Source organism: Tachypleus tridentatus, chromosome 9 (assembly GCF_004210375.1).
Source record: "Tachypleus tridentatus isolate NWPU-2018 chromosome 9, ASM421037v1, whole genome shotgun sequence".
NCBI classification, from domain to species: domain Eukaryota; kingdom Metazoa; phylum Arthropoda; class Merostomata; order Xiphosura; family Limulidae; genus Tachypleus; species Tachypleus tridentatus.
Window position 1 is genome coordinate 164,370,212 of NC_134833.1, and position 18,105 is coordinate 164,388,316.

The following is an 18,105-nucleotide window of genomic DNA, read 5'->3' on the forward strand; positions in this document are numbered from 1 at the left end:
GAAATATTTTTAAAAAATCTAATTATCATCAGAGCTACAACATTTCTAGTTCTTCTATAATTTATTTAAAATTCCTCTGAGAGGTACAGGTTTAACATAATATACTCATTATAATGTAGGTGTTATTAAAGCAAAGTGTACTTTTAATATAACATTTTAATTTATCAAACAATGTATTAGATTATGTTTTTAGTACAGAGTTCTGTCTATTTCACTTTCAGTTTTAGAATCTCTCTGGGTTTTCAGGTAGACAAACATAAGAGAAGCTTTGAAGGTTCTTATGCCATAGTTAGAAAGACAGATAAATTGTGATTATTATATAACATTGTTTGCTTTGTATGTGTCATTGTTCTGTGTTGTTAGTTGTAGTATTTAAACAAATAAATATTTTGTGTACTTGTACTATAAATTAAAGAAAATAGACTTAAATATTCAACAACTGAAAAAACACATCACAAGATTATAAATTGTATATTTATCATTATAAAAATAACCAAACACAGTAATTTAAGAAAGTTGTTAGGTTATATTAAGTAAGACAGTAAAAATAATAAAATTATTCATGGGGTGTTTGTTTGGATCATAGATACAAAAACATAAGCTACACGTTCACCAAGTGATTTAGAACAAGAACAGAATAATTAGGTATAAATAGAAATATATTCTAAGGAGCTTCAAGTTATTCATAGTAAAGATATTACAGTTTCATGTTATAATTTGTGTCGAATCTAGAAAGAAAACAAGTGGTAATTTATTTATTTTTTTTAATGGTGGTTACAAGGTTGGTCAAATCAACAGGCTGCTTAGAGTATTAAGGTAAATAAAATATAGTTTTACTGAAACAAAAATGGTTTGACATTTATTTACGCTACTAGAGATTACTCAAGCAAAATTTGACAATTTTTAGATGAAGAAAGTATTTTTAATATTAGTAAGAAAGTCATTTTGAACTTGGAGCAGCCAAACACTGACTCCAGGTATTAATGAGCCAAACACTGACTCCAGGTATTCATGGATTGATTTTCAGTAAAGAAACTCCTTTTCTGTGTACAGAACACCAGCAATGTTGACAAAATTCACAAGACATTTTAAAAGTTACAGTTTAGAAACTATTATGTTTACTTTAGGGTTACAAGGTCAGTCACACTGACCAAGTTAATATGTTAAGTGTTAAGCCAATGCTCACAAACGTAAGTTTGAAGTCATGTATGTACTTACCAGATGTTCTTCCTAACCTTGATTCAATATCTCTTTGGTATTCAGTTTTTGTTTTCACATTCATAACATTATAACATGAACCATCCTGGTTCTCATCATCACTGTAACTGAACTTAGAAATAACATCATCTTGTAGCAGATCACCAGGTTTCTCTATTTTCACATGAACAGATATGTTCTAGAATCAAACATTTGAAAGGGTTAATAGAAATAAGAAGTGGTGTTATCATTTACATATAGTCTCCACAGTTCACTGATTTAAACCATGATGATATAACTAGTAAATCTAACATTTCAAACTTAGTTATATGTGTAAATTGTTGTAAAACTATTAAAATACTAACTTCACATCTGATTATACAGAAAAACAAAACATATAGGAACAAATTTAGAGAAGTGGAGTTTTATTTAATTTTATTTCTTTTAACTATAGTTCCATATTTTGAATTCACACACAATATAATAAATTATTCTACAGGAAACACTAGTAGTTATACACTCACCTCTGTGTCCAACACACAAGATAATAAGTTATTCTACAGGAAACACTGGTAGTTATACACTCACCTCTGTGTCCAACACACAAGATAATAAGTTATTCTACAGGAAACACTAGTAATTATACACTCACCTCTGTGTCCAACACACAAGATAATAAGTTATTCTACAGGAAACACTGGTAGTTATACACTCATCTCTGTGCCCAACACACAAGATAATAAGTTATTCTACAGGAAACACTGATAGTTATACACTCACATCTGTGTCCAACACACAAGATAATAAGTTATTCTACAGGAAACACTGGTAGTTATACACTCACCTCTGTGTCCAACACACAAGATAATAAGTTATTCTACAGGAAACACTGGTAGTTATACACTCACCTCTGTGTCCAACACACAAGATAATAAGTTATTCTACAGGAAACACTGGTAGTTATACACTCACCTCTGTGTCCAACACACAAGATAATAAGTTATTCTACAGGAAACACTGGTAGTTATACACTCACGTCTGTGCCCAACACACAAGATAATAAGTTATTCTACAGGAAACACTGGTAGTTATACACTCACCTCTGTGTCCAACACACAAGATAATAAGTTATTCTACAGGAAACACTGGTAGTTATACACTCACGTCTGTGCCCAACACACAAGACAATAAGTTATTCTACAGGAAACACTGGTAGTTATACACTCACGTCTGTGCCCAACACACAAGATAATAAGTTATTCTACAGGAAACACTGGTAGTTATACACTCACCTCTGTGTCCAACACACAAGATAATAAGTTATTCTACAGGAAACACTGGTAGTTATACACTCACGTCTGTGCCCAACACACAAGATAATAAGTTATTCTACAGGAAACACTGGTAGTTATACACTCACGTCTGTGCCCAACACACAAGATAATAAGTTATTCTACAGGAAACACTGGTAGTTATACACTCACGTCTGTGCCCAACATACAAGACAATAAGTTATTCTACAGGAAACACTGGTAGTTATACACTCACGTCTGTGTCCAACACACAAGATAATAAGTTATTCTACAGGAAACACTGGTACTTATACACTCACCTCTGTGTCCAACACACAAGATAATAAGTTATTCTACAGGAAACACTGGTAGTTATACACTCACGTCTGTGCCCAACACACAAGACAATAAGTTATTCTACAGGAAACACTGGTAGTTATACACTCACGTCTGTGCCCAACACACAAGATAATAAGTTATTCTACAGGAAACACTGGTAGTTATACACTCACGTCTGTGCCCAACACACAAGACAATAAGTTATTCTACAGGAAACACTGGTAGTTATACACTCACGTCTGTGTCCAACACACAAGATAATAAGTTATTCTACAGGAAACACTGGAAGTTATACACTCACGTCTGTGTCCAACACACAAGATAATAAGTTATTCTACAGGAAACACTGGTAGTTATACACTCACGTCTGTGCCCAACACACAAGACAATAAGTTATTCTACAGGAAACACTGGAAGTTATACACTCACGTCTGTGTCCAACACACAAGATAATAAGTTATTCTACAGGAAACACTGGTAGTTATACACTCACGTCTGTGCCCAACACACAAGACAATAAGTTATTCTACAGGAAACACTGGTAGTTATACACTCACGTCTGTGCCCAACACACAAGACAATAAGTTATTCTACAGGAAACACTGGAAGTTATACACTCACGTCTGTGCCCAACACACAAGACAATAAGTTATTCTACAGGAAACACTGGTAGTTATACACTCACGTCTGTGCCCAACACACAAGATAATAAGTTATTCTACAGGAAACACTGGTAGTTATACACTCACGTCTGTGTCCAACACACAAGATAATAAGTTATTCTACAGGAAACACTGGAAGTTATACACTCACGTCTGTGCCCAACACACAAGATAATAAGTTATTCTACAGGAAACACTGGTAGTTATACACTCACGTCTGTGTCCAACACACAAGATAATAAGTTATTCTACAGGAAACACTGGTAGTTATACACTCACGTCTGTGTCCAACACACAAGATAATAAGTTATTCTACAGGAAACACTGGTAGTTGTACACTCACGTCTGTGTCCAACACACAAGATAATAAGTTATTCTACAGGAAACACTGGTAGTTATACACTCACGTCTGTGCCCAACACACAAGACAATAAGTTATTCTACAGGAAACACTGGTAGTTATACACTCATGTCTGTGCCCAACACACAAGATAATAAGTTATTCTACAGGAAACACTGGTAGTTATACACTCACGTCTGTGTCCAACACACAAGATAATAAGTTATTCTACAGGAAACACTGGTAGTTATACACTCACCTCTGTGTCCAACACACAAGATAATAAGTTATTCTACAGGAAACACTGGTAGTTATACACTCATGTCTGTGCCCAACACACAAGATAATAAGTTATTCTACAGGAAACACTGGTAGTTACACACTCACCTCTGTGCCCAACACACAAGATAATAAGTTATTCTACAGGAAACACTGGTAGTTATACACTCACCTCTGTGCCCAACACACAAGATAATAAGTTATTCTACAGGAAACACTGGTAGTTACACACTCACCTCTGTGCCCAACACACAAGATAATAAGTTATTCTAAAGGAAACACTGGTAGTTATACACTCACCTCTGTGTCCAACACACAAGATAATAAGTTATTCTACAGGAAACACTGATAGTTATACACTCACCTCTGTGTCCAACACACAAGATAATAAGTTATTCTACAGGAAACACTGGTAGTTATACACTCACCTCTGTGTCCAACACACAAGATAATAAGTTATTCTACAGGAAACACTGGTAGTTATACACTCACCTCTGTGCCCAACACACAAGATAATAAGTTATTCTACAGGAAACACTGATAGTTATACACTCACCTCTGTGTCCAACACACAAGATAATAAGTTATTCTACAGGAAACACTGGTAGTTATACACTCACCTCTGTGTCCAACACACAAGATAATAAGTTATTCTACAGGAAACACTGGTAGTTATACACTCACCTCTGTGTCCAACACACAAGATAATAAGTTATTCTACAGGAAACACTGGTAGTTATACACTCACCTCTGTGTCCAACACACAAGATAATAAGTTATTCTACAGGAAACACTGGTAGTTATACACTCACCTCTGTGTCCAACACACAAGATAATAAGTTATTCTACAGGAAACACTGGTAGTTATACACTCACGTCTGTGCCCAACACACAAGACAATAAGTTATTCTACAGGAAACACTGGTAGTTATACACTCACGTCTGTGTCCAACACACAAGATAATAAGTTATTCTACAGGAAACACTGGTAGTTATACACTCTCCTCTGTGCCCAACACACAAGGTAATAAGTTATTCTACAGGAAACACTGGTAGTTATACACTCATCTCTGTGCCCAACACACAAGATAATAAGTTATTCTTCAGGAAACACTGGTAGTTACACACTCATCTCTGTGTCCAACACACAAGATAATAAGTTATTCTACAGGAAACACTGGTAGTTATACACTCACCTCTGTGCCCAACACACAAGATAATAAGTTATTCTACAGGAAACACTGGTAGTTATACACTCACCTCTGTGCCCAACACACAAGATAATAAGTTATTCTACAGGAAACACTGGTAGTTATACACTCACGTCTGTGCCCAACACACAAGACAATAAGTTATTCTACAGGAAACACTGGTAGTTATACACTCACCTCTGTGCCCAACACACAAGATAATAAGTTATTCTACAGGAAACACTGGAAGTTATACACTCTCCTCTGTGCCCAACACACAAGGTAATAAGTTATTCTACAGGAAACACTGGTAGTTATACACTCATCTCTGTGCCCAACACACAAGATAATAAGTTATTCTTCAGGAAACACTGGTAGTTACACACTCATCTCTGTGTCCAACACACAAGATAATAAGTTATTCTACAGGAAACACTGGTAGTTACACACTCATCTCTGTGCCCAACACAGAAGATAATAAGTTATTCTACAGGAAACACTGGTAGTTATACACTCACCTCTGTGCCCAACACACAAGATAATAAGTTATTCTAAAGGAAACACTGGTAGTTACACACTCACCTCTGTGCCCAAAGTATGCTAACTCACATCAACTGGCTGCCTTAGGAAGGAGGAAATAGATAATGATGTCATACACACCAGATGTGATGAAGTAGTTCAATAAAGTGTCACCAGAAGGCACACAGTAGAGAAGGGGTAGAGATGAAGCTGTCACCAAACATGACATCATAGTTCCACAACACAGCATCAGAGGGCTAACTGCTGAACCACTATGACAGGCAGACATGGCAAATGAAGTTGTCAAAAAAAAAAGCGTGTTGCTATTTCTGCAGATAGGCCATTGCAGATAGCCCTCCTTTACTTAGCATTGTAAGACTAGAGAAAAGGCAACAGGTTTGAATCCCCATCACACCAAAACATACTAGCTTTTTATCCATGGAGGCAATATAAAGCAATGGTCAATCCCATTATTTGTTGGTAAAAGTAGGGTGGTAATGACTTCTCTCTAGTCTTACACTGCTAAATTAGGGAGGGCTAGTGTAGATAGCCCTCATGTAGCTTTGTGCAAGATTAAAAATCAATTTCCACACTGTAGAAATAGCAGTACTTTTTTGTGACAACTTCACTTGCCATGTCTGCCTGTCATAGTGGTTCAGCAGCTGGCCCTCTGATGCTATGTTGTGGAACTAAGCATGATATTATAATAACAAAGTCTTAAAACTAATAATTTAATCATCAGATATAACTTACAAAGGTTGACAATCCCATAAAGCTACATATAGGTCTCAACTTATGATTTTATTTTCATTTAGACATTTATTCGTATTACATGTATTTCACAAAGGTGGTCAACACCACTGAAGACTCACAGAAAATCAACTTGTACTTAATTATATTTGTTTACAAAGTGTTTCTATACTTCTATAGGACAGCATTCAGGTTTCAACACATCTCACATTAGTTTTCACATATTTATGTTTTTATAAGATACTAAAGATCATAATGCATTCCTAAAATGATTTTATCATACTAAATAATTTTATAAATATTAAAAAGACAGCTATTTGTTTTTATATGATTTAGTACACACCTAACATATACTGTTTATTATTTTAGTTTCTTTTTTATTTAAGCACACTTTTTACAGTTATTGTCCTCAAAAGGACACTTATTTAAATATCATGCAATAGTTTAACAAAAAACTTATCATTTTCACTCGTTCACTTTTATAATATCCATATAATTATGTTCTTGAAAAATATTTCAACTTGTTCCTCACAATAAAGGACAAGAAAATAAATGACTGATTTTGGTTTTAAACATACTGATTATAGTTGTTATTTCTATATTTAAGCCAACAAAAGGATGCTTAATTAAATATTATGCGCTTTCACTAGTTTGTCTTTATCATATAACTATGTTCTTAACAAAATATGTAATTTAATTTATGTACATTTTAAAGTGTTTCTACGTTCCAAGGATGTTATCGTTACTTAGAATAGTGTTACTTTAGACAATATTCCATAGGACACCTGCTCTTTCACTTTCACAAGTAAATGAGACAATTATTATAATATAAATATTATCCAACATCTGAATAAGGCAGCTGTTCTGACAAGTAATTTATTTTACATATTTTTATCATCATAAAAAGAATGGTTACTTTGTTATACTAAAATATAATACATGAATGACTTGCTGTGTGACTACACTATTATTTAAAATAACAACACTCACCGTTCACTTGATGATCTACACATAAAACTTTGAGACTGTTAGGAGGTCAACACATGGTCACCTGTACAAATGGGACAGGCTATTTCATCATATTACTGATGCATAACAATAGTGACAAGATCAGAAAAAGTTTGACCTTGTGTTTGACTAAACTAAGTAACACTTTTATTTCTACAACCATAAATTCTGTTTCATTTCATTCTATTAGTTTTCTAAGTACATGTAATCATAAAAGGACCTTTGATTATAAATGAAGTAAATATTTCAAAGATTTTTAGTAACATGAATTACAGAATTCAGTGTTCTTATATAAAACTTATATATGTTAGAGTGATGTACAAAGTATTTAACACATTCTATAATATTATGCTAATTTACATCATACCATTAAACTGAGGATGTAATGGTATGATGTAGGTTATTATAATATTATAGAAATGTTCCCTCTGGTTCCACTCTGTGGAAATATGACTCCATCCTCTCTTGTGTCTATCACATCATCATATCTACCCCTCCTCCTAAGGCAGCATTCACTGGGCACAGAGGTGTAACTACTAACACCCAATAATTACTTCCTTATTTAAAGAGACAATAAGTTATCCTAAATGAAACACCCAATAACCACTTGCTTATTTAAACAGGCAAGAAATTAATCTTCAAAGAACTTACAATAACAACTTTCTTATTTACCCAAACTGAAAGTAAAATAGTGAACTTCCCATATATATCATAATGTAGCAAAGCATCATGGGTATCTACAGAAATCACTGAGTACTAAAGTGTGAGAAAAACAAAGGTAAAAAGTAGAAAAGTAAATACATACTAAAAATGTCTTGATTTTGTTTTTATCAAACCAGATTAAAAATAACAGCTACAACCAGTACATGCCCAAAACCATAATTAATATAAATAGTGTCATCACCATTAATGTCAAAGGTCAACTCTGAGACAATATATCTACAACTACTACAGTGCTTTCACTGGTATTATTTTACTTTGAAGAAAAGTGTGGAAGGCATTATCTCAGTGTCATAAAAGACACATTATGGTACATCAGCTCCTTATAAGAAATCAAAGTGAAACAAGTTTGTTAATGTGGAGCCTTGTAAAGAGAATTCCATTATTCCAATTCTTATAGAAACTAGTCAGACTAACAAGGGAAGGTTTTACAAGGAAGATATTGTAAAAATTAAGTGTCAATTTCATTAAGCCTTGCCTTAATGATAGGCCTTAAGTCAACACAAGGAATAGGCTTGGCTGTGACATTACTGGATCAGACAAGTTTCTAGCAGTGTTACCAAACATGTTCACACAAATACCAACATGCATCTCAGGACAGCTGATATGGGTATTAACACTTTTACTAATAAAGCAGAGAACAACATTTCAACCTTCAGGTCAGATGGAATATTTCTAAGTGTTACTGCAAAGTTGACTCTTTCGTTGGGCAGATGTATCTCTTCATTGCTTAATTGTAAGTCTGATCTGTTAATTACAAGGTTTTTTTTGGTGGTTTGTCATGTTGGCGTCTTTTTTGTTGTGGCGGATCATATTTTCCTTGTTGTTCTTACTATTGATTTGATTGATGTTGCACTGTATCAGTCCATAAATGTCTAGTTGAAACCTGAGGATGACCTAAGAAGGTCAAAACATTGTTCTCTGTTTTATTAGTAAAAGTGTTAATACCCATATCAGCCACCCTGAGATACATTTTCATGTGAGTTTCTTGTCATCTTGAATTACCAACATGGCTGGGAATTAAGCAAAGCTCAACAGTGATGAACAATTAACCACTAAAACTCAATGAGAACTCACATTAAGTAATTTCAAGGTCTTCAAAGAGCTACACAAGTTAGTAACGATGATATAATTAGTGAACTGTTCATCCTCAGCATAATCAAGGGCAGGGAAATAGCATGTAACTGAACAGTGAACATATTTATCAAGGAGATGCTGCAACAGTCTACCACAACAAACTGTGACAGAGCCAAAAGTTATCTGATTTTAAACCATCCATAAAATGAGAACACAAATAGCATGTAACTGAACACTGAACATATTTATCAAGGAGATGCTGCAACAATCTACCACAACAAACTGTGACAGAGCCAAAAGTCATCTGATTTTGAACCATCCATAAAAATGGGAACACAAGGATGAACAGAAATGTAATCTGTATTTCCAGTCAGGACTATCTCACTTCTACTGTTGATTCAAAGAAAGTCACAACTAGGGATGGTAATAGGCCATAGAGGAATGATCATCAAATCCAGCAATACCATTGTATTCCTGACCCAGTAAATCTCTTGGATACCAAGACCAAAGATAAGAGAGATCATCTATTTCTAAAAAAACATAGCTTAGCATGATGACACAATGACAGGTTGGATTCTGTAGTGAGACTGAAGCTTAGCAGTGTACTGTAATGACAGGTTCAAATGTCTGATGTTAAGTGGAAGTATACACAATTAAATGTATACCTCCAGGACCAATAAAAAATAGAATGTTCTGATGTTAAGTGGAAGTCTATACAACTAAATGTATACATCCTGTACCAAAGAACAGAATGTTCTGATGCAAAATGAAGATATTGATGATGTACAGAGTCCATGGTTCAACCATAGAGCAGAGATCTAAATGTGTAGAAATGTCCAACTATATTATAGAGATATAGCATGAAAGTAGTATCACAACACAACCCATTTCAACAGTGTGTAAACATTCCCTATGAACACTGAATATTTGGTAGGATCTGATAACACCAACACAAAGAATACAGATACATGAAAGTAGTATTACAAAACAACCCATTTCACAATATTAACGATGAATTAGACAAAATAAAACAATACTTCATCAACATCAATAAGTTTCCTCCACAAACCGTAGAAAACATTATATGCACACACCTAGACAAAAGCAAAATCAACCAACAAAAGTAAATATATGCCATGAATTAAAAAATCATGAAACCATATACTGCTGCATACCATATGTTCCCAACATCAGCAGAAAAATAACCAACATTTGGCAAAAACTAGTAACAAAATATGACATTCCAGTTGATACCAAATTTATTCAAAAACCAGGCACAAAACTGAGGTCTATACTATGTAGAAACTACACTGACAAACACCACACCAACATTATTTATAAAATACAATGTGATAACTGCCACAACTTCTATATTGGAAAAACAAGTAGAATAATTGAAACCAGATTCAAAGAACACAAAAGTCACCTTCACACGTTTTGAACACTACAAATCAAATAAACACAACATAACCATAGAAAACACTCAAATACTAAATAAAGAAACAAACGTAAACAAACGCAAAATTAAAGAAGCCTTACTTATACAACAACTCAAGCCCAAAATAAACCAATACAAAAGAACACCTTTATACCTATAATAATAAATACACTCAGTTACACAACTGCCTTCAAACACATGGTCAGCTATTTGTGAGTTACCTCTTTCTTTCTTTGTGAACCTGACAATGACCGAAGAAGGTCGAAATGTTGTTCGCTCCTCTACATTAAAAATTTCTCAACCCAAACCACCCTCTTTTACAAATATATTTTTCTCTACAAGTGGGTTTTCTCATCATCTACTGAAAGTAGTATTACAAAACAACCCATTTCGACAGTGTGTAAACATTCCTCATGAAAAAACACTGAACATTTGGTAGGATCTGACAACACCAACACAAAAAATAAAGATACATCAAAGTAGTGTTATTATGTGAGTGGTTTTGTCATGTTTTTGAGGATGTGCATAAGACAATTGGTTCACGCACACACAGTGTTGATCTGGGAAGAGTCAGAGAGATGCAAAATGTACCAGATTAGTGATGAATTGTTAATGAAAGTAAACAGTAGTTACATCAGTAACAGATGGAAACTACAGGTGCATAAGATATATAAATCAACTGAAGTTTAATGCTTCAGGCCAATCTGGTCTTACCTTGATAATTTTGTTTCCTGGTCCTACTGTTTTCATCATATATAAAATAAAGATGATACATCAAACCTAGCAATTCCCTTAAAAACATCAATCAGAATCCCATATCTCATTTTTATTTATCAGAGAGTGATCCTTCAGTGAAATTTAACTAACATTTAAAATTGAACCTTCCTCTGGACCATAAGACTGAACACAATACTCCACCTAACCAGTGATCTTGGCAATAAAATATTTTTAGAATTGTACTCAATATTTCTGGAGAAACAAGTTAAAAATTCTATTTGTTTGCCACTAGCAGGAGCACAATACGTAATAGACTGATCAACCAGAACACAAAAATTTGTTTCTTTTATAATATCAAGGTTATGTCATTATAATTATACAGTCATACTTGAAATTATGACATATCTCACATAACATTTATCATAACTACAACCACTTGCTATTTGCACAACTCACCAAATAAATCATCATTTATTAAATCAGTAACATCCTGCTGATTGTTAGTAACATCCTGCTGAGTGTTAGTAACAACCTGTTGATTGTTAGTAACATCATGCTGACTGTTAGTAACAACCTGCTGACTGTCAGTAACATCCTGCTGACTGTTAGTAACAACCTGCTGACTGTTAGTAACAACCTGCTGACTGTTAGTAACAACCTGCTGACTGTTAGTAACATCCTGCTGACTGTTAGTAACAACCTGCTGACTGTTAGTAACATCCTGCTGACTGTCAGTAACATCCTGCTGACTGTTAGTAACATCCTGCTGACTGTTAGTAACAACCTGCTGACTGTCAGTAACATCCTGCTGACTGTTAGTAACAACCTGCTGACTGTTAGTAACAACCTGCTGACTGTCAGTAACAACCTGCTGACTGTCAGTAACATCCTGCTGACTGTTAGTAACAACCTGCTGATTGTGAGTAACAACCTGCTGACTGCCAGTAACATCCTGCTGACTGTTAGTAACAACCTGCTGACTGTTAGTAATAACCTGCTGACTGTTAGTAACATCCTGCTGACTGTTAGTAACATCCTGCTGAGTGTTAGTAACAACCTGCTGATTGTTAGTAACAACCTGCTGATTGTTAGTAACAACCTGCTGACTGTCAGTAACATCCTGCTGACTGTTAGTAACAACCTGCTGATTGTTAGTAATAACCTGCTGACTGTTAGTAACATCCTGCTGACTGTCAGTAACATCCTGCTGAGTGTTAGTAACAACCTGCTGATTGTTAGTAACAACCTGCTGACTGTTAGTAACAACCTGCTGACTGTTAGTAACAACCTGCTGACTGTTAGTAACATCCTGCTGAGTGTTAGTAACATCCTGCTGACTGTTAGTAACAACCTGCTGACTGTTAGTAACAACCTGCTGACTGTTAGTAACATCCTGCTGATTGTTAGTAACATCCTGCTGAGTGTTAGTAACATCCTGCTGAGTGTTAGTAACATCCTGCTGAGTGTTAGTAACATCCTGCTGAGTGTCAGTAACATCATGCTGACTGTCAGTAACATCCTGCTGATTGTTAGTAACATCCTGCTGAGTGTTAGTAACATCCTGCTGAGTGTTAGTAACATCCTGCTGAGTGTTAGTAACATCCTGCTGACTGTTAGTAACATCCTGCTGATTGTTAGTAACATCCTGCTGAGTGTTAGTAACAACCTGCTGACTGTTAGTAACAACCTGCTGATTGTTAGTAACATCCTGCTGATTGTTAGTAACAACCTGCTGATTGTTAGTAACATCCTGCTGAGTGTTAGTAACATCCTGCTGATTGATAGTAACATCCTGCTGATTGTTAGTAACAACCAAAGCCTTAATATATTCAGATGTTTCAAATAATGTGTTGACCATTTATTGTCACTGATGTATCTTAACACTCAGGTATCCCATTTGTAGCATTAATATAGACTGACTGAACACCATTTATAATACTCTTTCTATAATGGATCAGCTTACTCCCTTACCTACAGAAATGCATTTTAATAAATGTTCCAGGTACAAAAATCCACACCAGTAACCTCATGTACATAAAAAAGGAACTTATTTAAAGAAAGTCAAAAGATTGGTAAAGCAAGATTGGTCCAACAGAAAGTAAGTTGATTATTCAATGTTAAATTGCAATGCATGGCATCTTTTTTAAAAATTCTAAACGTTTCTCACCACTAATAATAAAAGTCGAATAAGTCTAAATTTAAATTAACAAATTATATCACTACCCACAGCAAGATTAAGCCTGTGACCAACATCTGTGATGGCTGGAGAGAGAACTCTATTTATTCCAAAATGAAGTCACCCACAGAGAAGCAATAAGAAATATTGGTTACTGTCAGTCCAGGTGATACACACACACACACACTGCTACTTCTTAATTTATTTACCATTATTATTATTTTTACAAAATTCTGAATAGTTCTAATATTTATCAGTTCTACAAATCACATGTTAAAAAGATTTCTACACATACATATTATATGGTACAGTGTCTGATTAAACACTGAAATATACACATTCACAACATAATGACTGATTAAACATTGAATTATACACATTCACAACATAATGACTGATTAAACATTGAATTATACACATTCACAACATAATGACTGATTAAACATTGAATTATACAGATTCACATTACATAACAATGTGTGAATGAATAAGGAATTCTACACATTCACATTTTATAACATTATGTATGATTAAACAGTGAATTCACTGTACTGAGCACACCAAATGATATTTAATTAAATGTTAAGTCTTTTCTATCAGACATACAAGTGAACCCAATTCCCTCACAGCTTTGTTAATTATATTATTCATCCTAAGACAAATAAAAGTAACAGGAGTCAGAAAGATAATGTTACAGTTGTAACATCTTTTAAAATCTGATTGACTGATTGATTTAGTGTTTTATGGCACAAAGCAGCAAGGCTATCTGTGCCAGACATTCGGTAAAAATGTAAAAAAAATAAATGTAGTAATAGACATAAATGGAAATGAAGATAAAACAAAAAAGTATAAAACCAATGTTGACACCTAGTCTACAATGTTAAGATAGAAGGCAGAGTATAAGAAGTTGTAAGGTATTTACTCTAGCAAAAAGGTAATGATCATAACCTGACTAACAGGTAAGTTCAAGAACCACCGTCAGTCACTTGAAGTTGGTCTTTCCAGTCCTGGTTCCGGGTTATGTGTCATAGCAACCAGTATCAAAATGTAAAAGAATAGAAGTTTTAAAAAATACATAGCAAAATTGTAACAATGAGTAGCCAAATGTCCAGTAAAAAGATAAAGTCAAGTAAATGGAGTAAAATTTGTAAAAGTAAATGAAGGTAAAAACAAAACAGCAATTAAAACAGAAAATGGTGTAAAAACCAATGTTGACATCCAGTCTTCAAAGTTGTAAAATATTTACTCTAGCAAAATGGTAATGATCATAACCCGCCAGGAAGACTAACAGGTAAGTTCAAGAACCACCATCAATCACCTGTAGTTGGCCTTTCCAGTCCTGGTTCTGGGTTATGTGTCATAGCAGCTATTATCAAAATGTAAAAGAATAAAAATTTTAAAAGACACTCCGCAAAATCGTAATAATGAGTAGCCAAATGTCCAGTAAAAAGATAAAAGTCAAGTAAATGGAGTAAAATTTGTAAAAGTAATTGAAGATAAAAGCAAAACGGCAATTAAAACAGAAAATGGCGTAAAAACCAATGTTGATATCCAGTCAACAAAGTTGTAAAGGACTACCTGTAGCAGAATGGTAATGATCATAACCCGCTAGGAAGACTAACAGGTAAGTATAAAACCACCGCCAGTCACCTGAAGTTGGTCTTTCCAGTCCTGGTTCCGGTTATGAGTCAATATGGCCAGTACTAAAAAGTAAAGTAGTAAAAGTGTGAAATCATATGCAGCAAAGTATAATAACAACTCGCCAGGACGACTAACGAGTAGTTCAAACGGATAGTTCAAACAGTAGCGTTAGTCACCAGAAGTTGGCCTTTCCAGTCCTGGTGTCGAGTTATTTAATGTTCTGGCCATTGTCCAATGTCAAATTGAAGGAGAGAGATTAAAACTGTAAAAAAGGAACCACAATTAAAAAGGTGTAATGAATAAATATGCAACATTTAAATGAGATTAAAAAGATTAATGGCCATTAAAAAATTAAAAACAATATCAAGGTGGACAGAGTCACCATCACCAATAACTCTGTCCAATGTTACAGACTGACCCTGGAAAAAATATGTTTAAAATATTGCCGCCGTTGAGAATTGTAACGATGGCAAGAAAGTAAAATGTGGCTGATAGTGATTTGAGTGTTACACAAACTACACATTGGTGCATCAGTTCCAGATAAAAGAAAATGATGAGTTAAAAAACTGTGACCAATGCGTAGCCTAGTGAGAACAACTTCCTCCTACCGAACTTTACGGAAGCTAGATGGCCAAAGTCCAATTTTGGGTTTGATTTGAGAAAGTTTGTTGTCGCGTTGTTCACTCCAAGTGGACTGCCAGCTGGCACGGAGCCGAGCCTTGAAGACAACACCATAGTCCATGTACGGAATAGGCATAGGAGTGATGGTGCTGAAGCAGACATATTTAGCTGCCATGTCTGCAAGCTCATTCCCGCGGATACCAACATGGCCTGGTATCCAGAAAAACTGGATTGAAGTAGATGCTAATGAGAAATGTGCCAGTCGGTTTTGAATATCAGCGAGAATAGGATGTGAGCTAACGTGTAGTGATTCCAAGGCAAGTACAGAACTAAGCAAATCAGTATAAATAGTGCAGTTGGAGTACTGCTCAGCTGCAATATGATCCAGGGCAAGAGATATGGCATACAGTTCAGCAGTGAACACAGTAGCTGTAGAAGGGATTCTGCACGCAACTACTGACCCATAGCAAACCATAGCAGAGCCCACTGAATTACCTGATTTGGAACCATCTGTATAAATGGGAACTGAATGATTGTTTGAAAGATATTCATTGAATAAAAGACGGTACTTTCAATCTGGAGTATCTGCCTTTTTTAGGTGACTGAAAGAAAGGTCACATTTGGGGGTTGTAATAAGCCATGGTGGGATGGGCCGACCTGTGGAATCTGCAATGTTATCCAAGGACAGACCCAATTCATCCAATTGCCGGATGCGAAGGCCAAACGGAGCAATGACAGATCGTCTGTTCTGAAAAGTACTGCCCACTGAGGAAGGAAAACATTTCCAGGTGGGATGCTTTGGTAAGGAATGAAGTTTCGAAGTATATTGTAAAGATAGTTGCAAACGGCGAAGGTGTAGAGAAGGTTCATGAGATTCAATGTATATACTTTGAACTGGAGAGGTACGGAAAGCCCCAGTGCAGAGTCAAGTCCTTGGTGATGAATGGGGTCCAGCATCTTTAAGGCGAGGATCTGGCAGAGCCATAGACCACTGATCCATAATCGAGTTTCGATCTAATAAGAGCACAATATACCTTTAACATTGAACAGCAATCTGCCCCCCCCAACTGGTAGAAGAGAGAACACGGAGGATGTTCAGTGCTCTTGTGCATTTGACCCGAAGCTGCTTTAAGTGTGGTATAAAGGTCAGTTTACGACCAAAGATAAGCCCCAAGAACTTGGTATCCGGGACCACTGGCAGGGAAACTTCACCGATATGAAGTTCAGGATCAGGGTGAATACCCCGTCGACGGCAAAAGTACATGCATACAGTTTTGGAGAGAGAGAAATTAAAGCCGTTCGCCAGAGTCCACTTCCATTACACAGTTGAGGGCGGGTTGTAGTTGCCGCTCAATATATCTCATGTTTGACGACTGACATGAGATGTGAAAGTTGTCGACATACAGCCCATTCGCAACAGTGAGAGGGAGTTGTTCAGTGATGGCATTTATCTTTATACTGAAGAGTGTAACACTCAATACACAGCCTTGAGGGACTCTAAGTTCCTATACAAAAGAACGGGAAAGTGTCAAACCCACATGAACTTGGAATCTCCTGTCCATTAAAATTTTTTTAATAAACATGGGTAGATGGCCACGTAACCCATATGTATGGAGGTCTCGCAAAACGCCATACCTCCATGTTGTGTCGTAAGCCTTCTCTATGTCAAAGAATATTGATACAAGATGTTGGCAGTTGAGAAAGGCTTCTCTGATAGATGTTTCAAGACAAATTAGGTGGTCTGTGGAGGAGTGCTGTCGACGGAACCCACACTGGGTGGGCGAGAGGAGGTTGTTTGATTCAAGGAACCAAACAAGACGAGCATTAACCATCCTTTCTAATGTCTTACAGAGACAGCTCGTCAAAGCAATTGGACGGTAGTTTGAAGGAATCTTGGGATCTTTCCCTGGCTTAGAGAAAGGTAAAATAATAGCCTGGCACCAGGCATCAGGAAAAACATTCTCCTGCCAGATCCGGTTGAAAACAATCAGAAGGACATCAAGAGAAGCAGGAGATAGATGGTGCAGCATGTCATAATGAATATCATCAGGTCCAACAGACGTACTGGCAGACCAATGAAGGGCCAATTTTAGTTCCACCAGGGTAAAGGGACAATTATAGTCAAAGAAACAGTCAGTT

At 35.6% G+C, this 18,105-nt stretch overlaps 2 protein-coding genes across 8 annotated transcripts in view; one reads left to right on the forward strand and one right to left on the reverse strand.

Moving 5' to 3' along the window:
• The window catches only part of LOC143226843 (beta-1,3-galactosyltransferase 5-like), a 45,381-nt gene that overhangs the window by 16,053 nt on the left and 11,223 nt on the right, over positions 1-18,105 (forward strand). The gene's annotated exons all lie outside the window — the stretch shown is intronic.
• LOC143226841 (uncharacterized) overlaps positions 1-18,105 on the reverse strand; it is a 36,929-nt gene that overhangs the window by 5,657 nt on the left and 13,167 nt on the right. For all 7 annotated transcript variants that reach the window (XR_013014778.1, XR_013014777.1, XR_013014776.1 and 4 more), the window contains exon 4: positions 1,219-1,396. Coding sequence is in view for 3 of the 7 variants with exons in the window: in XM_076458324.1 (XP_076314439.1) it covers positions 1,219-1,396 (178 nt within the window). In the remaining 4 variants the exon portion in view is untranslated. The remainder of the gene's footprint in view (positions 1-1,218; positions 1,397-18,105) is intronic.